The 21,595-nt window shown below is 34.7% G+C and overlaps 1 protein-coding gene across 1 annotated transcript; it reads right to left on the bottom strand.

Moving 5' to 3' along the window:
• Window positions 1-578: 578 nt before the first annotated feature.
• On the bottom strand, window positions 579-21,525 carry RNF146 (ring finger protein 146). Its single transcript, XM_006926150.1, has 3 exons — window positions 21,448-21,525; window positions 11,843-11,950; window positions 579-2,500 (listed from the first exon to the last, which is right to left on the bottom strand). Coding segments are annotated over exons 2-3 (1,080 nt in total). The 5' UTR covers window positions 11,845-11,950; window positions 21,448-21,525; the 3' UTR covers window positions 579-1,422.
• Between the last annotated feature and the right edge of the window lie 70 nt (window positions 21,526-21,595).

Genomic DNA, 21,595 nt, shown 5'->3' with positions numbered 1-21,595 from the left:
GACTTATGAAGTATTTTGTAACACATATTTGTATTTTGTAGCAGGTTCCTATTTGTTTCCTGAAAAGTAGCTAGCCTTTTACAGCTAACCATTTTTTTAAAATAGATTTAATAAAAATGTACAACTCAAACTTTTATGATTATACACTTTAAAAAAACAAGTCAAAGAATTAAGTCTCAATTCTAACCTATTGAGAGGTAGATAATTTCAAAGTAGTGATTTTAAAATTATTTGTAAACTTCATTTGAATATCATTAAAAATAACTTACATATGCTTCATCACTATGATCCTTCCTACTGTTTTGAGTTGGGAACATATAGTAAGACAAACTTGCATTACTTTTTTTTAGCACCAAATTCTAGATTACCAGGTTAACCCAACACTTCCTACTTTGCCAGATTCTACAGCATTTTGTGTAAAGTGAATTTGTGTCTAATACTGTTTATAAATAAGTCTACGATTTAATTCAATTAGATTAATATAGGCCACTAACGAAGGCTGGCAAGGAAAACCTAAAATATATATGGTCTCTACCATCAGTTATTTAAGAAACTGGTCTCATAGGCTTTAATTTAGGTTTATTTCTGTACATATATGTGCTATGCACATTGCCTATACTATATTCTCTAAAGAAATCAAACTTCTCTGAGCAGGTATCTTATTTAGGCTGAATACCACCAACTGAAACCACATTTTCAGTGACCTCTGGGCACCAATAAAATGTTTCCACCCCCTTTCCAGACTCAAACGAGACATTATTTTTGATAAACTCTAATGTTTATTAAATTATAAATTTTGTAATCAAAAAGAAAAGTGTGGATCAAGAGAAACCTCAAACTACAAGGAATAAACAGCAAAGTCTATGGAACCATGAAGTGTGTTATTGACAAGATTCTGAAACTTATGTTATTAGGTGTTTTCTTTACATTTCCATTTCAGTAACTTTACTATTAAATATTTTTTCTCTATTTTAAAATCCCAAATTCACATCTATTCTCACATTAATTAAGCTTCCTGTTAAAACTGATACCAGACATCTCATAGGTGCCAAATTTTAGTAATGGTTTTATATCAATCCATGCAGAAAAATAAGACAAAATCCAAGAGTAAGATGGGATCATTAATGCACAGATCATACACACACGCTGGCCAAAAGAATTGAAATTTAAAAAACTATAATATAAACAGACCTCAAAAAAACTGGGTTATTACTAAACAGCTCTCAACTATTAACACCCAAGTTCCTTATATTAAATAAATTTCTCAACAGAGACATGTTAGACATTTTAATTACAGGTCTATCCTTCCTATACCCCTTCCCACCCTAACTCCCAAAATGTACTACAAGGGATGAGTATGTTATGTGGGCAGAAATTTACAGATAACCTTTTTAACCTTGAGCATGGAGCTAAGACTTTTATTTAAACTTCGGTTACTGTGCACTGTCCATCAGGCCTTCTAGATCTGACACTGGCACTCACTGTTCCACCCCCTGCTACTGATCGATCAGGTCCTGATCGATCTGATCGATCAGATACTGTCTGGTTTGCATTAGGAACCAAAAGTCTCTGAGTCAAGGAGTGCTGTGCAAGAAGCGCTGATACGTCTTCACTATCACTACTGGCATCAGATTCGGTTTCTTCAATGGAGGTGTTTGGCGCTGGTACCCTGCTTGAAGATGGTAATTCATGATCTTCTTCTCCTTCCCCCCTATGACTCCTTTCAGCCAGGCTGTCTCCAGTGAGTTGTAAATGAGCAAGAGAGTCTTCCAAAGAAGTGCTTGTATCAGGGGATGGTGTTGCAGGGCTTGTTAACTGACCATCTACTGATGTCAGGGGCCTTACAGAAGAAGACACTAGAGGCTGAACAGAAGCTCCACTCTGTGCTGACACACTGTCCGCTCCGTCAGCAGAGCTCTCTCTTGCTAGGTTTACGGTATTAGCATCACAGTCCAGCCTAAGTCCGGCTACTCCCTTCTTTGGTATATCTATTATATCCCGCTTAATCTTCCTGCGACGTCCATGTTCATTTCGCCTATACTGAACCATATTTTCGAGATCAGCAACATATAGAAACCCGGCAATTAACATTTCAGTGCTCTTTTTACCTTTGGAAAAAGCATCTTCCAGCTCTCTACTTGTGCGTTCATCGTACTGCCACCACCCATTTCTTCCTTCATAATACCATGCATGTTCACCATTTCCTCTACTCGCTGCCTTGAGTTCTTCTGGTGACAATAAGGTTGGCTTATCAAGGAAATCCTCTGGAATTTCTTGTCGACAGAGGGCACATCGCTTTCCAAGCCATGAAGCTCCCTTTACACACAGATAGCAAAAAACATGCTTACAGGGCAGACTGACTGGGTGAACACATGTTTGCAGACAAATGGCACATTCGGGGACAGTTAAAGACTGTGCAGTATTAGAACAGGACTCATTCGCTTTCCTGTTCGTAGGAAGCATGTTTATTGAGTGATCAATTTCACCACAGCCAGCCATCCTAAGACAATGAAAGAAAATACATAACATATTAAAATCATGTTTTAACTCATAATATCTTAATTCAACAATTCAGAAAACATTTATTAAGCACCTATTATATGTAAGCCACATACTAGACAATGGGGATACAAGAATGAAAAGAAAAAAACTAACTTGTATAGAAAAATCTTTTTGGTTTGTATGTCATTAATTTTTACTTGTGGGAGGTAAGGAGGCACACAAATGTTAAGCCAAAAATAAAATACAACTAAGGTATAGATTTTAAATACCATTTCTATTTAGTCACAGACCTTGTGACACAATTAAATGCAAAGATATAAAAACGTATAGGCTTCTAGATTGACTTTGACAATCAGTTGGAAAGTAAAGAAACAGAAAATGGCTAAAAGTAATTTGGATTACAATTACAGAAAGTAACAATTCTGTAGCTTTTTAGGATATTACTAACTGGTAATTTTACAAATATTATTACATATAAATAAACTTAGTACATGACAAGTAGACCACAAGAAATTAAGACTAAAGCTGAAAATCCAGAAGTTCCCTATCCCTGCTGCATATCTGAAAACACTGGTTTAAAACAGTCATTTCATTCCATGAAACACTCTTCTAATGGTCTCTTTTTGTTGTTGTGGCCTTTTTTCTAAACCATATGCTCTTCTTGCTGTATTCTTTGAAGATGATTTCATCTATACTCATGGCTTCAATTGTTACTTGTATACAAAAAGTTTACAAATTGATATCAACGGCCCAGGTCTCTCCTTTCAGCTCTAGATCTGTATTTCTAATTGCCTATTTTATTTTATTTACTAATTTTATTGGGGGTGACATTGGTTAATAAAATTATATAGGCCTCAAGTGTACAACTCTATAATAAATCTGTATATTGTATTTTGTGTTCAACACCCAAAGTTAAATTTCTGTCACCATATATTTGACCCCTTTATCCTAACCTACCTCCCCCACTCCCCACTTTCCCTCTGGTAACCACTAAACTGTTGTCCATGTCCATGAGTCTCTGTTTATCTTGTTTGTTACTCTCAGATTGATATACCACATGTAAGTGAAATCATACAGTTCTTAACTTTTTCTGACTTATTTCACTTAGCATGATAATCTTAAGATCCATCCATGTTGTTCAAATGACAGTATTTCATCTTTTCTTATGGCTGAGTAATATTCTATTGTTTATATGTACAACTTCTTTATTTAATCATCTATGGAAGGACACTTGAGTTGTTTTCAGTTGTCTGCATATTTTAGATCTCTTCTTGGATGTCCTGAAGGCACAAAAACAGAACTCGTGATGTTTCCTCCTTACTTACTTCCTAAAAAGCCCTCCCTTCCCATGATACCACTGTCAATCAGCCTTTTCAAATTAGAAATCCATCACTGAAACTGCCCTTCTCTTATCTTTCCCCCATTCAAAATATCAGAGTCTTATCAATTTTATCTCCTAAATATCTCCTGAATCATCTACTATTCATCTCTACCCTTCCCTAGCCACCATGTAAACATTGTTTATTTAATCACTGTGCATGCCTTTTAATTGGTCCAATTCTACCTTTGCTTAAAAAGTTGATTTTGGGACAAAGACCAGGATCTTTATGCCCTGCATGGTCTGGCCCCCACCTCTGATAACAGCCTCATCTCACAACAACCTTCTCTTTGATCAGGCTTCCAACTGTACTGGCTACTCTCTCCAATAGTAGGTTTTCTCTGTCGAACATTTCCCCACTTCCTGCCTCCCATGCCCCCACCATGGGCAAACTACCATCCATTTTATATTTCTCTATGTTTCTATGACTAGGTCAAATCACACTTTTTTTTTTTAACTTCTTACTACCATGTCCTTCTCATTCCTAACACTTTTCAGAATTGCAATGTTATATCTATTTGTGATTATTTTATTAATGTCAGTCTTCCCCACAGGCAGGTGGGTTTTATAAGGACAGGGTACAACTCAAGTCACTTTTGCCTCATCTCTCTATTCCCATACAGGAGCTGGCAGATAGAGAACACTCAAATATTTGCTAAGAAAACTAATGTTTTTCCAAAGAAGAATATGAATATATTATAAAATAGATTTTTGGGGTTTTATTTTATTTTAAATAATATTATGTTAAACCAGCTGAATGATAAACACTTTTTAAAAAGCATTTAGTTATACATACTTTAGGAATAAATAAAAATTCTGTCAGTGCACTTAAAGATTAGCCCTGAAGCAGCATGCTGAAGACATTATAACAAAAAAATTGCAGATGGCCAAGGAAGGATAACTTGAATCAAGGCAGCTGTTATACGAGACCAATGCTAGATAAGAAATCTAAAAACCTGAGAATTGCTCCTCCCTTATTACTTACATACTCTTATTACTTAAAATCCCTTAGTCAAAATTTCCTTATTTGAAAATCAGAGTTTACAATACTTAGGTGAGAATAGCTAAAAAAATAAATAAATAAAATAACAACAATAGTAAATGCTTTGTAATCACTAAAACTTCACAAATGTTAAAATCTTCTAAGAACAAGGGAGAAAATGACACATCAAAGTTGCCCTGAAGAGGAAAGAAAGCGGAGAAAAAAGAAAAAAGACAAGATTTGTCAAACTGGATGTATGGAGCTTAAACACTGCCATAAAATTTGGAACTTCTGCCTTACTGATTCAGATAAACATTTATTAAACAACTACTATGGTCTATGTACAATGTTAAGTATCGATGGATCTAAAGATGAATAAGACATACACCTACTCTATAACAAGGAAAATACATGTAAGCAAGCAGATAATCACAATATGGCCTGATTCCTGTAAAATGTGTTAAGATACTTATTAAAAATAATAATGACAAGAGAGATGAGAGAATGCATATAGGTTAGAAATTCTGGGATGCTGAGCAGGCTGGGGAGTGGAAGAGATTCAAGGCAGAGACAAATAAGCAAAGGAGATGAAGCTTTAAGATAAACAGAAGCCAAATCATGAAAGCTTTATTGTGCCCTGATGAAGAAATATCTGATTTGATTTATCCCACTGTAAGAGGAAACCACGGATATTGTAGAAGGGGAAAAAATATTAGAGGGAGTGAACAAATGCTAAGTTATCTCTCTGTACCAGTGGATTATGCCTCTTTAAATACAAAGAATTTAAACTTTAATCATCATAAAGATCTTTGCTTTTTTCTAAGACCAAACACTCTGAAGTGGGTCCAGTGGTTACAAAAGGTCCAGTAGTCAATAAAAATGTTTACACTTATCAAAACTTGAAAAATACTCTTAAGGTTTTCATCAGAGCACATCTTATCAAACAACAATCCATTCTCTTACTGCTTTTCCTATGTTCTTCATTCCACAATAGGCAAAGTTCAAAATGATAGTTTTTTAAAAGACTATTTGGAGGTAAACCCTTGCATTTAAAGATCTTGTAACTTAAGTTACAAGTAAAAATACACATATCTCAACTGAGGGTCAATGAATGATCCCATCAATTTTCTCTAAAAAGAACTGGCTGTGCACAGCACATTTTGTTAGGCTCTCAATAACACATATGCATTTCTTAAACACAAAATGTTAGTACTTCTCAAAATGGCAAGAGACAGAGTACTACATATTTCATGTATTGTTTGGCAAAAGATTCAGAATACTTTTGTCTACCCAGGCATCTTTACACTGTGGTAACAGTCTATGTACATTAATTTCAATTCTGCCAAATACTATAAATAGTGCCCAATGTACATTTAGGACGTTTAAAGAAAAAAACAAATCACACACTCACATCACAGCTTCTGGGACTTCAGTTTTCTCCCATAAATGGAAACAATGTTGTGACTCAAAGTTATTGTAATGTGACGGACAATAAATTAAATGAAAGCATAAAATTGCATTTGAAAGCTTCTACAGTTATCAAATATGTGTCACTACACAATATATAATAAATACTTGAAAACTGATTTTAGCTTCTAACTTTTCTATTTATTGACAAAAGTTATACACAGGTCAATCTCAGGAAAAGAACAACTCTGGAAATAGTTTTAAGGGACTGGCTACCTAGTTTTAATTCATCAGGTCCTACTGCTACATTTTAGTTTCAGGATAACTTTAAACATTTTGGTAAACTTTAAGCATTCTGGTAACAAAAAGAACTAAAATTAGCTGTAGAATGAGAGAACAATAAGTATATGCTTTCATCCCTTTCAATTTAGGTCAAAGAAATTAGTCGTCAGTGAAATTCTTGAAAATTCTTTTAAAAATTGTCCATATTTATTTAAAGCCCTAATTGAGAAAAAGAAAATAAGCCATCTATCCACAAATAATAATTTAACTGAGTAAGAAAGATGTTTGATTCTACTCATAACACAAAATAGAGAAATGGGATAATGTTCATCACTACTCTGGAAAAATAATAGCAACATCTTATATACAATAAATCCAAATCCTAAACTATCTAGGTTCCTTCCAGGCAAAGGACAGGCTGATAAATGTAAAATCTTAAAAAGAAAAATTAAAGCCTGGTAAAATGTAAAGAAACCATCTAACTTGGATGAATGCCTTATTTTAAAAAAAAAAAATACATAATAGACCCCGATGCTGTTGTATTTGTCAACCTAAAAAGTCAATTTTCCATCAGCTGCAGTTAGCTCATTTACAAAAGAAAAATTTTAACCTAAAAACATTACTCTCCACTCTTAATATGATCAATAACTTATATGACCCTTACTCTTAAATGCACAAATAAACCTAAACGTATAATTTCAACACTAAAAAAAGCAATTCCAACCGTTCCAGGGGAAGGCATGAACTGTAAAAGTAACACTTTGCAAGGCAAAACAATTCTGTTTGGGCAGGTATTCTCATTGTAATGAAGTCAAGTTGGCTAAACGTCATCAAAAAACAAACGGACAACGGGCAGCTAAAGTTTTATTATTACAACTGAAGCACTTTCAGCTATCAATTTGCCATAGAAAATTTTAAATTCTGATTCTGTTTAGCCTACCAAGTATACTGTTAGTCTAACTAAGAAATTGGAAGAAAACTTAGTAAATACTTCTTACATAATTCTTGATGAGGCACATACAGTGGACAAGATAAAGACGAAGAAACCCAAATCACTAGGCTACCTATAAGATATACTTCAAAGTTATTTTCATCACAGTTTTAATCTAACCTACACAAAGTCTCTATTTTGCATAGTTTTAATGATCTCCAAATAGTTTAAAGGCTAAATGTGTGTGCAGATGATATACCAATATGTAAATAAGAAATGCTTACTCCCTCCCTTTGTTGTAGAGCAAACCTTTGATAGTTAATGCTAATCAAAGAGAAGTATTCCCTAACAAAAAGTCTTAGGAAACTCCAGAGGTGTTTTGAAAAAGGGAATTTATTTTCTGGTTATTAAATTAATTTAATATGCAGAAATTTCAAGTAAAGTCAGTCCAACTCTGCCGAACAACATAATATATCACTCGTTTTCAAAGACAATTTTACTAGTTGAATTCTTAGAGTGATATTATAACTTTTAAGCATAAATCCTATTCTTTCTAAAGAAGACAGAAGGATATGGAAATCTTAGGTACTCAGATGTTGTTTACTCTTCTTGAAGTCAGTCAGTCAAAAGAAAGGTAAAATTACATAAATAAAAAAGGTTTTTTAGCTTATATAGTATTAAATGACTTTACAGCCAGCAATAAAAATTCCAAATATTAAAAACCATATTTTTAAAACTCTGCGCTCAGAATCTAATTACAAATGCAAAAAAGGGAACAAAGAACAACTTCACACACCACCTTTTTATAAGTACAGGCCTATCAAAAAAGAATGTCATCTTCCTTCCCAAAACTATGACTATTAAGAAAATTTCTTGAATCTTTAGCTCTGCTGTAATGTGAAGAGTTTGAAATTTAATACAAGTTTAACATCCTTTAAATCTAATCAAAATTTTAATTAAATTAAAAATTTAAATTTAACAATGACCATTCCTGAATCCTTGAGACAAAATTCTTAACTTTCATTTTGTATAGTCTTGTAAATGCTGTGTTTTAATCTTAGTTGTGTCTCCTGATGCATATTTTTATTACATTAAAACAACTAACATTTATTGTATAATATGTGCCAGGCACTGTCTGAAGCACTTAACATCTAATCTTCATATTATCCTATAAAACTGGTCCAGTATTTTCCTTATTTTTCAGATGAGAAAAATGAGGTACAAAAAGCTCAGGTGATAGGACCAAAGCCACAGATTCAGTTCATAAGTGATTGAGCCTGTTTCAAATCCAGGTGGCCTGACTTCACAGTCTACTCTCAACTGCTACAGAGGCTGCCTCCAAAATAATGATGATTATCCAAACATAAGAATCACATTAGTAATTTTAGGAAAGACAAAGCTTCAAGAAGTTACTAAGAAATTTCAGACTGATAAAGGAATGAAATTTATATCACCTGCCTCAAGAGCTCTCTGTCATTTTCAATATTTCTCTGTATTCCCTTTCAGTTTTGAATAGAGTATCTGAGCATCTACAATGCCCATGGCATTAGGAAGGAGATGAATACTACTAATTGATATCAAAGTGTAGGAGCAGATAAGTTAATGAACACATGTATTACTTACTGGTTTTATGAGAGGCAATAAGAGATACCAGGAAGCACAAAGGAAGAAATGGTAACCAGCAGGTAGGGGATAAATATATTTTGAATTGATGAAAAGTACTATGCAATAAGAGCTACAAAGACTTTTATATTATGCTACCTTTATGAGTTTAAACATGTATTGTAAATACAGTTCTTAAACATTTTCAGATTTCAGCCCTTATTCAGAATTTGGTATCTTACATGTAATTTCAGGGGGTTCGAGAATCTCTAAAAAGGTGAGAACACCTAAGGAGGCAGCAGAAATTCACTGAAGGGTTTTATATTACTAAATGAGTCAGTTTAGTAATTTGTCATGATCATCTGGACAGCAGTTTGGAGGAAGACTTAGTGGCATGGGGCTAAGAAGAAACTAATATTCATAGTAATCTAGATATAATGGGAGGGAGGGTGCTATAAGGTTCCAGAAATACTAAGGAAATAGAAATAAAAACATTTGGCTACTGATGGATGGTGGTACTATCCTTCAAGATTCAGAATTTGAGGAGTTATGTCTCAGACATAATGACTTTGAGATATTTATAAAGTCACCAGATGAAGACAAGCAGATGACAGTTGAATTTACTTAGATTTCTTTGGTACTCTGTATTCAAAAAGTCAACCTCAATACTTTTTAGGCACCTGAAATCAAACATGACTAAAAACAAAATTATCTGCTTCCTTAAATCTCCATCTTCTTCTTTTGATCTTAGATAAAACTTAGAACCATCCTCATTGTTTCCTTATTCCTTGGCCACTTCTCATTCCTATGACAGAAACTTCTTTGGAACTTGTCTCCCTCATTCCCAAAGGCTGTGACCCTAAATCTGGCCTCTTGGACACACTTATACAGAATACTGACCTCCCAAGTGGCCTCCATGACTTCAGTCCTTTCTCCCTTTCATCTTTTCTCAGTTCAATCATATCTAATTAGTCTTCTCTCCATTTGATCTTCAATAGTTTTCTACTGCCTATATAATCTAATCCAATTTCCTAGGCACTGGTTTTCAAGTACATTGACACAAGTAAAACAGGCTTAGTTAAAATCCTGGCTCTGTATTTATTTTATGTTACCCAAAACAGCATTTCTCAAAATTTTCTGAGTAAGAATTAGCTGGTATATTCTCTCCTGGAAATCTGGATGTATCTAGGTTAGAGTCTAAAAACCTGTGTTTTGTTTAACAAGTGCCCCAGGGTATTATTCTCAGAGAAATCTGTAAACACTGATAAATAATTTCATCTCCTCAATTCTGTTTCTTCATCAGTAAATAAGGATACTACCATCTTTCGCATTGATTAGATTCAATAATCTAAGTAAAATACCCAGTAAGAACCGGGTAATATAGTAGGTACTAAAGAAACACTCATTCCCTTTATTAAAGTTTTTTCTCCCACCCCGCTTTCACATTTAGGATTGTGCCCTGACTCCCCTAAAATGCCTTGAGGTTTAAGCAGCTGTGCCCCTCCTCATTCCCTTGGCTCGAAAAATATTTCCTAATTTTCTTAGCCAAAATTCTATTCATTCTTTAAGACCAAGCCAAAAGTTCTTCTGTTCATTCTGAATCTTTCATGCGGAATAATTTTTATCAGGTCTAAAGCATTTTATTGCTACCTCAATATGGCATTTCTTCCATTGTTTAATGATTAGTTATATATCTGTCTCACTTGGTAGATCATAGTCTAGCTCCTCGATGGCCAACACCTAGACTACCTGACCTACAGGATTAGACAGACAGATGGACAGACAGACATGCGACAGACTGATACAGATAATATATGAATAGGATTAAATAAAAAATATACTTGCCCCAATTGTAAAGAAAAATGCTTATTTGTTTAATTTTTTTAATCAAATTCTCAATACTTAAGATATGGTCATAGTTTTAACGAGAGTAAATAATCAAAGAATCATATTGGAAAAGGAAAGCAATAACTACATATCAAACTGGGTAAACATGTGAAATAGTATCTACGAGGGTCACTCTCTTGTCCAGTATTTTAAACACTGTAACTACTGAGACTGTAAAAGTCAGCAAAATATTCACTGCATTTTTCATGAGTGACATCGAGTTGGGGCAGTGTTCATATTAACTTAGAAAATGGAAATATTTTTATTGTGTGAGAACGTTTCATCCAGAATAAAGTTTAACATGGGTAAGATCAAAGTAGTATAACATTTTATACTGTATTTCATATAGACCAAATGATAGGAAAACAACTAGTAAACTGGGGACTAGAGTGAATTAAATACAAATTAAAATGCAATAATGTACAAAATTTTTTAAAAGATCAATTCATTTAAAAAAAAAATCCATTCAATTTAATGAAACTAGTTTTTAATAACTAATGTTTATAACCTGTAAGTCTCAATAATTTATAAAAGCTGATACTGTCTACCTAGCTTGATTATTTAATTACTATGTAAAGAGAAAGTAGAACTTAGAAGAAATTGGAGATCTTTCCAGTTTTTTAGGCTTCTACAAGCAAATTTTCTGTCTTCAGGTTTCACTTTTTACAGAGATTTTTTCCCTATGAGATTTTTAGATATCTACAATATTATTTGGTGTGAATAAAATTGCTAACTCAACAAAAAATCTAAAAATCAATACAGAATATTCATTTTGTATAATTTAAAATATGACAGATATTTGATTTACTTCATTTCAAACCAGTCTACTTAATTTACTGCAGCTTTGAAAAAATCACGATGCCATACTTACATCTCTATTACAGATCCCACAGATGCTTGTCAGAAAAATAAAATATCATCTTCACCAGCAGTCAGCCAGTTTGCAGTACTTTCTCTTCCACTGCTGGTTCATTTTGTGCTACAAAAGAAAAAATTTCAACATCAACTTCTCTACAGACTAATTAAGATCAACAAAATTAGTCAATTATGTATGATCCTTTCATTTAACAAAATTCAGTGGTAAATTTTATCTTACAAGTGAAAAAATTTCAAGATGAAGATGTCTGCTTTCACCACTACTATCCAACATTATACTGGAAGTTCCAGCCAGAGCAATTAGACTTGAAAAAGATCTGAAAGGCATACAAATTGGTAGGAAAGTTAAACTAACTCTATTTGCAGAGATAGTAAAACTACTATCTCCATACAGAAAATCCCCCAAAATCCCCAAAGCTACTAGAGCTAGTAAACAAACTCAGCTAAGTTGCAGGTTGCAAGCTCAATGTACAAAATGTCAGTGGTGTTTCTATATCCAGCAGTCAGCAATCCAAAAAGGAAATCAAGAAAGCAATTTAATTTATAATAGTTATCTAAAACAATAAAATACCTAGGAATCAACTTAACCAAGGAGGTGAAAGACCTGTACACTGAAAACTATAAAACTCTGCTGAAAGAAATTAAAGAGCTAAATAAATGGAAAGACAAATAGTATTCATGGACTGAAGAATATGAAGATGACTACACTACCCAAAGTTCTCCACGGTCAACGTATTTCTTACCAAAATTCCAACAGCCTTTTTTGCAGAAATGGAAGAACCAATTCTCAAATTCATATGAAATTGTGAGGGGCCCGAAACAGCCAAAACAATCTTAACCAAGTTGGAGAACTCACAGTTCTCGATTTCAAAACTTACTACAAAGTTACAGTAAAAAGACAATGTAGTACTGGCATAACAAAAGACAAATACATGAATAAAAGAGAGTCCAGAAATAAACCCACACAGTCTATAGCCAATTGATTTTCAAAAAATGTGCCAAGTCCATTCAATGGGAAAAGAATGGTCTCTTTAACAAATGCTGAGACAAATGAATTTCCAAATGCAAAAAAAGAATGAAATTAGACCCCTACTTCACACCATATACAAAATTAACTCAAAATAGATCAACAACCCTAATATAGAACATAAAACCATACAACTCTTAGAAGAAAACATAGGGGTAAATCTCCATAATCTTGGATTTAGCAATGGATTCCTAGATATGACACCAAAAGCATAAGCAATATAAAACAGAAAATGAACTTCATCAAAATTAAACTTTTGTGCACTGAAGGACATTATCAAGCAAGTAAAAAGATAATCTACTGAATGAGAGAGAATATTTATAAATCACATATCTGAAAAGAGTTTAATATCCAGAGTATATAAGGAATTCCTACAACTCAACACCAAAAAGACAAAAAAAAATTTTAAAAATGGGCAAAAGAGTTAAATAGACATTTCTTCAAAGATCTAGAAATGGCCAATAAGTACAGGAAAATATGCTCCACATGATTAGTCATTAGGGAAATGTAAGTAAAAACTACAATTATATGCCATTTCACATCTACTAGATGGTTATATTTTAAAAAAATAACAAGCATTTGACGAAGATGTGAAAAAATTGGAACCCTTGTACACTGTCAGTGGAAATGAAAAATAGTACAGTCACTGTGACAAGTTTGGTGGTTCCTCAAAAAAGTTAAACATAGAATTACCATATAACCCAATTCTACTCCCAGGTATATAACTAAAGAAATTAAAAACAGGGACTCAAACACATACTTGTACATTAATGTTCTTTGCAGTTATTCACCGAAGTCAAAAGGTGGACACAATCCAAGTGGCCATCAACAGAAGAATGGGTAAACAAAATGTGGTATATAAATGGAATATTACTCAACTATAAGAAGAAACGAAGTTCTAATACATGCTACAACATAGATGAACCTTGAAAACATTATGCTAAATGAAATAAGCCAGACACAAAAAGAAAAATGTATGATCTCACTTACATGAAATACTGAAAATAGACAACTTTTCAGACAGTAAGTAGATTAGGGGTTACCTGGAGCTAGGTAGAAGAGTACAAAGAGTTATTGTTCAATAGGTAGAGTTTCTATTTGAGGTGATGAAAACACTGTGGAAATATATTGTGGTGATGGGTGCACAGTACTGTAAATGTAACGACACCGAATTGCACACTTAAAAATGATTAAAATGGTAAATTTTACATTATTTTTATTTTACAATAAAAAATTATTTTAAGTGAAACAAGCTCTACATGCACAAGGTAGCCCTCATGCAATGTATTTTAGTCACTGCTTTCCTACAAGGAGGTGGTGTGTGCAAAGTCAAGGTCATCACATTAACTAGGACTTCCTGCTATTTATATGTACGTCCAAATTTACAACCATTAAGCCAGACTTCTCTCAAGATGTCGCTTGTCCCGGGAATCCGCAGTCACCAACCAAAACATGATCTCAGTAATTAATCCTTTCTTCTCATTTAATATTTCCTCCTTCCACTTCACCATGCCCACTGGAGGAGGCATCATATTACATAGAAATTAAAATCAAGCACACATGATGACTAATGAGATAATGGGCCTCACAGTAACCACAAGATAGGAGAAATTTGAATCTCTTTTCAGTTCCATGTACCTCTCATAGTGTGGGAATCAATCTGAGAAATTTGGGATTTTAGTGTTTAAAGATATTTTTAATATGACATGGCCTTAAAAGACAAGTCAGCTTATCCCACCAAATGTCTAACAGAACAAACAATAATCTGTTTCAAAACTGGAGAATTTTCAAAGTAACTGACTAAAGATTTCTAGACTTTTTGTTTTATTCTGACTTTAGAACTTAGTCTTTACATAATACAGACTCCATTATCCTGACTCCTCCACCTGCCCATCCCTTTCACTTTACCTTCTAGATGCTTACAACTTCAATGGCACCACACAAGACATTCATTTCTCTCCTGCAGCCTACCTAAAACAGAAACTGCCCATTTTCACATACAGGCCAAAAGAAAACATTCTACTATTGTAACATCATTACTCTTAACGAAACACTTACTTGAAGTCTACCATTGGCTATAATCCCCTACATCTGTTCTCTCTTAGCCTTTTAGGCAATGACTTAATCTTCTCACTACTAGCCATCCTCTTCATCCTAACTCCTGACACATCACTATGAGCCTATTTAAATAGCCTTGAGACTGAACCATACAACAACCAACTCAGAGGTTCTGAAACTTGCCCCATTGTGGCTGCTTAGAAATATGCATTCTTATGCCCTAGCCCTAGAAATTCTAGGCAAAAAGACATGGGTTTAAGCCCAGGAATCTCATTTCATCTGATACTGATACAGATGGTCCTTTGAGCACAATCTGAGAAAGTGTCCTGTTTTCAATTCCTAAAATCCTAAAATTCAATGAACTTCACCCCTCTCCTCCAGCAATGAAATATGATGGCCAAATTTGGAACTAGATGCCACCTAAAACTGCTGCTTCTCTAAAATCTTAATCTCACTCTCAGATCACAAGTTCTGGACCTCCCAGTTCACTTAATCACTCATTCCCACACCTGCTCTTTAATTTTAGAGGGACCTCTAGCCTCTTGATCACCTTTCCTTTATGCAGTTTCTGACCTCCCCCCGGCCCCGCCCCCGTCTTCCCACCCAATCTGGAGCTCAACCATTTTTTCTTCCACAGAATCCTAAGCTCCCTCCTGTCTCATGTGCACATACTCCACAAACCCCCATCTCTACATGAATCTTACAATGTGACATCTCAACTCGCATGTCTTAACCAATGAGTGCTGGAGAAAACAGAAAATTCTTTTTCTCAACCCTTCTCCAACTAACTACACCAAATTTTGTCAATTTTCTACTTTCTTGCCTTGCTAGTGCTGTAGTTTAGACATACATCATTTCTCAACTAGATTACTGTACGGCCTGATTATCTTGCTTCTGTGTCACCCCTCAAATTTATTCACTAAGCCTCTGATACATTTAAAAGCCAAAATGGACCTCTCATACATGAAGCTCTCTATTGCCTTTTCAACCTATACAATAAAGACAAAGCTCCTTAGGACCACATTCAAAGGCTTTAATGACCTGAAACTTAAATAACTTTCTAGCAAATTATCTATCTCCCACAACCACTTTCACTTGAATACTCTAGTTATACCACATTACTCATAGTTCTCCAAATTTCTTTGTAGTTCCGCATTTCCTCCTGTCTGTATAGTCTATCTCTTTTACAGTTTGTGAATGGAACTGCCATTTTATCACCAAAAAATTATTCCCTCCCCTATATTTTGTATATTCTTCTATTAAACCATGAGCCCCCGTGGATAGGAGCTGTGTTTATATCTCTAAGTGGCCAGTGCACTGTCAATAAGTTTTGTTGACTTGAACTGATATTTCTTGGATGAATGAAAAGCTAACTTTCTAAAATAACTGTTGAGACAAATAAAATATTGAAAAACTAAATTTACCCACAAGAAATATTTCAGTTTAAACTGTGACCAAGGCACTCGATCACAAAAGATATAAAGATATCTAAGTTCTAATCCTTTCTTTAAAGAACTTAAAATCTGAAGGAGTTAACTAATTTACAACTATAGGATTCAAGCCATCTTTATATCTTTTGACAAACAACACAATTTACTCAGCTATTATTCACTGGCAATGAATTCTCCAGAATGCAGATAAAAATCCAAGAATAAAACTGACTTTAGCAAACCTTGCAAGCTACGATGACTTTTCCAATTTCTATATCCCATGGATAATTTTCAAAGTAGACTCTTAATGGATAATAACAGAGGAAAGAAAATCAACTAAAATCCATATAATAATCTAGAACTTAACTATGCAAACTGTTATCCCCAATGAGCAATATCAGTATTACCTGGCAGCTCCTTACAAATGAAAAATCTGGAGCCCCACTCCACACCTCCAGAATCAGATATTCAGTTGATTCATATGCATATTAAAGTTCAGGAAGCAGTAGTAGACCCATATCATTGAAACCCATATCATCTTCAAAACGACTTTGTGAAATATGACTATACTCATTTTATAAATGAGGAAACCCAAGTCCACAAGAATTTAACTCAAATCACAAAGTTGTCAATATTGGGAGATGGGATTTAAACTAAAAAGATATTTTCTTCAATGTACTGTATCTCAGAGAAAAGGTCTAGAATAACAATATTTAAGAGAAATATGATGTAAGCCATATATGTAAATTCAAATTTTCTATTAGCCACATTAAGAATAAAAAGAAACAGGTAAAATTACTTTTAAAAATATTTTTTATTTAACCAAGGAGTGTTAATGGGGAAAATATATTCAAAACATTACCATTTACAAATGTATTCAATATAAAATTATTGTGATATTTTACATTCTTATATGTGTGTGTACACACTTTCAAATCCAATATATATTTTACAATGATAGCACAACTCAGTTCAGATTAGCCACATATCAAATGCTCAATATCTCCATGTGGCTAGTCGCTACCATACAGGTTTAAAATGTCTTGCATAAGGGCAGTACAGGTTTAAAATGTCTTGCATAATAACAATTATTTTTTTTTAACACAAAAATGGCAATTTACTACATAATTCTTATCAAAATTCTTTGAATAAAGAAAATGAACTCCATGTTACTTTTCTCACACCTTTGCTGGCACAGATAAAAAAGAAAATTGCATATTCTGTTGTGATCAAATTGAAAGGTTTAGGTGGTCCCAATTATGCTAAACTGATCCATTAACTAACCTCTGAGAACTACAATGCCAAATGGGCACAACATAAGGCATGGAATGAAATATTTAGAATGAGAACGTGAAGTGCCCTCAGAAAACTTCTACATTTAAAACCAAAGATTTTTTTTTTAGACGGGGAAGGAGAGGCTTTCACTTTCAACCAAAAATAGAGTAGTATAATTCTAACTACAGGCCAGAATTAATTTGGTAAACATAAATAATTCATACATAATTCCTGCTACAATGCATGATTTGTAAATTATATACCAAATTCAATACTGTGTATGAATCACTACAGTAAAATTTATACAATATCTTGACATGCAAATACCAATTAGTTAATAGCTTAACGTTCCTTCTTTAGGTGCAAATTTATACAGAAATGAATTATTAGGAAGGTAACATAAAAAAAAACATAAAAAGAGAAAAGATTTGAAAGTAAATTAGATATCTCTCCCTTAACAATTCTGGAGGTAAAAAAAAAAAAAAAAAGGTGACAGACTAAATTATAAAATACATTAAAAAGTTGAGAGATTATTGATGAATTTATATAATTTACTCAATCAATTACTATCACAAAAAATGAATACTGTACTATTTACAATTTGTGATCAATCAACAAATTCGCACTTCTATTATTTGCAATACTATTATTTTCTCCTAAAATATCTAGTATTAATTACAGTTCTACTTTTCAAGTTAGTCACAAGGTGAAAAACTAGTTTTTCAGATAGTAGATTAAAATAAATATCTTTTGTAAAGAACCAAAGATAAATATGTAAGTTAAAAAATCAAATTAGAGATATGAAGACTACCTGTACTTTTCCAACTACTAATGTTTAATAACATAGTTTTTTTACTCTTTATTCAAAATACACACAACAGAAAATGGTCTATATAAAAGCTATCAGTGACAGAAAAGAAAAATATTTCAAATCTTCCAATTTTTGGTATATACCCCCCCTTACCCCCCCCCAAAAGAATAAAATCAAGGACTAGTGAAAGGAAGAACAGTGAGATCAGCTGTAATTGAGCAAATACATCTTAGTATTTCTTAGGAAAGAGTTCCAAATTGAGAGATATAACTAAACGCTGCAATGTTTCCATATTTAGCTTTCCTTCTCATCTCCTGTTAAAACTGGGCTTAGAGAAAGCACAGGTCACAGTGGGAAACAAAAGTCTTCTATGAAAACTTGTTTTAACTAAATGGGGTCTAATACTTCATTTTAAAGAACTATTTCCCTTATTGTATAGCACTTCCCTTAAAAAACATTACTAGATGGCAACCTACAGCCTTCACAATATTCACAGTCAAGCATTAGACCTTTATATTTCTCCCTCTAACATATTGGCTTTTCATTTAACAAAACGTGAAATGTGAATATGAACAAATGTTATCTTTTAATCATATCAAACAAAAGTTTCATAGTCTGCAATCATTTTGTAAATAAGGCTCTGCTAATTATCTGTGCGACCTTGGCCAAGTCATAACTCCCACATCTTAGTTCTTTTACCTTGCTCTATACTTCTGTAATTCTAAATTTTAAATATTTTAATTAACAGTTATTTAACAATAGGTTTTGTTTCAATTAACCCAAAAGGTAATAAGCCATGAACATGAAACAGTCCATAACTAAGCATAAGTGGTTGCAGCAGAATGTTAGTAAGATGGTTTCCATACCCACAAAGATTTTTCCTAATCCAGACAGTTGTTTCACAAATTCAGGTTCTTAGGCACAATCAGAAGCCAGGCAAGAGAATGGAAAAGGTTCAGCACCTTGTTACTAACACTGGAAAAAAAAAGCATTCAAATATCCAAATGACAATCTGTCAGGCATTTTATGCTAGTAAATGGCTAATACATAAAATAATATTCTCTAAACAGATCAATATTGTTAAAAGATTTAATATTGTCTTTTTCTTCTACTAAGTCAAGAAATAATTTTTCAATCCTTCAAAAAAAAATCTGCCCTATTCTGACAATTCAAGTTGGTGGAAACTGAAACAAAATATTTTATCAGTTGACACATCTCCTAAAAGATAAAACCCTGTCTCTTTTTTTCTTCCTCTCAACTAATGACCAGCTCTTTGGAAATATAGTTTTCCTGATGATTATAATTCTACTAAGTTTTTAATAACCAGTAAATAACAAAACCTTCAAATGTCTACCATTATTTTCATTTTGCCCACAACTTACATTGGTCTATTTGAAACAAATTCTAAATCAAATATTGGGCTTCACAAAATGCCCAATTTATGATATACACGGCTAAACAAACACATCTAAAATCTATTTATAGAGTGGCTTTCATTCTTACAGTTTTCTAAAATGAGATTTACTTGACCTATTTTCATGTGTTTTTAGAACATCCAGGCACTCATCACAAACAGTATTTGCTGGTCACAAAAACATCAAAGGCAGTATCGTTAATCCTATTTGTGTGGGTCATTTTCTTCATGTGTCCTATATACCACCTCTTTTAAAAATCTAAATATAGATTCACTTACTTAAGAAAAAGGTCTTCTAAGTTCTGTAATTATATACTGCTTTCAATGCCAATGTTATACTTTCACATCCTATTTAAAAAGTAAGCGAGGGGAAGGAAACACCTGAAATGTCAATCATGCAAAGACAAAGCGTTTTCAATCATTTCTTAGCTTTCCTCTCCCCACAACTCCAAAGTTTTAACATTACAAAAATGTTAAATAAAATGTACGTATTTTCGAAATTTGAGAAATACTAAAATGGCACTTACGGAAAAGAAATAAAAACATATACGAAAACGAGAATAAAAAAAAATCTAGTTGCGAGGACGTGTGTGTAAACTCAAAACAATTTTGCAGCCTTTCTCCAGACGCCTATGGAAAATAAAATAGCGAAAACAATGGAAGACCTGTACTTTTTCAGACGGGATGAGGGTTAGAGAACTCCGTACCCAGCAACCAGAACAAAGCAACAGTCTCGGCTTTTAAAATGCACTGAGGTTTTGAAGACTCAACGGGTATTAAGAGGTATCTTACTTGTTCCGATGCTTTAATAAGAAATCAAAACAACTTAGACTATGCAGCGCTGGGTTTAACCAGGTCAAGGTGGAGGGACTACTACTCTTCGTATTAGGCAAGACCCAGACACTGAGCAGGGAGAGGGGGAGAAGGAAAAGAAAGAAGCCGCCGTAGACACTCCGCAAAGACAAAATGTAGAGACTGTACACCCTGGCTGCAATCTAACCCAAGGCCCGGGTAGAGGCCTCCATTCGGGAAACAGGGAGCAGAATATCCCCCCAAACCATCGGCGCCCCTAAATCTTGAGGCCAGAAGGTCCCTGGGTAGAGGCCTGACATCACAGCCGAAGGCAGAGGAGATGGACCTGACTGCCACCAAAGACAGCGACGAGGACCCCAGCGGAAGAGGCTGCGCAGTAATGGCCGCTACTCCGCCTCTCGCACCCCGACCGTGACCAGCTCCGGGCCGTCGCCCAGGGCAGGGGCTGCGGCGGTCGCCGGCAATGCAGAGCCCGTCACAGTCTTCTGGCCTGCGACAGCGGCCACGGCGGGGGCGCCGGGAAGGGTTGAAGCAGCCCCAGCCCATCCCGCCTTGGCACCGACAGCTGCGGCAGCGCTGGCCCAAGGGCGTCCACCTACGTACCGGCCCCTGACCCCGCCGCCGCCCCTCTCAGGCCCAGAGCGCAGGGTCGACCGGGAGCGCGTTGCGGCGGGAGGTGACACCGCGGGCCATCACTCCTCTCCCCGAGTTATGACCCCGTAGCGGCTGACTTTCGCCCTGACCCCCGCGAGGGCTTTGCCCTGTCTCCCACCTCTCCGGCCACAGCCTCGGCAGTCTCGCAGTCTTTTCTCCTCGGCCTCGGAGCCCGCAGCGGCCGGGGGCGCGCGCGTGGGGCGGAGTCGCGGGGGGCGGAGACGCGCGGGGCGGAAGCAGCGCCGCGCACCCGGGACCTCGCTCTA

The sequence above is a fragment of the Pteropus alecto genome, unplaced genomic scaffold (assembly GCF_000325575.1).
Source record: "Pteropus alecto unplaced genomic scaffold, ASM32557v1 scaffold79, whole genome shotgun sequence".
NCBI lineage: Eukaryota > Metazoa > Chordata > Mammalia > Chiroptera > Pteropodidae > Pteropus > Pteropus alecto.
This window is presented reverse-complemented; position numbering and strand designations above follow the sequence as displayed.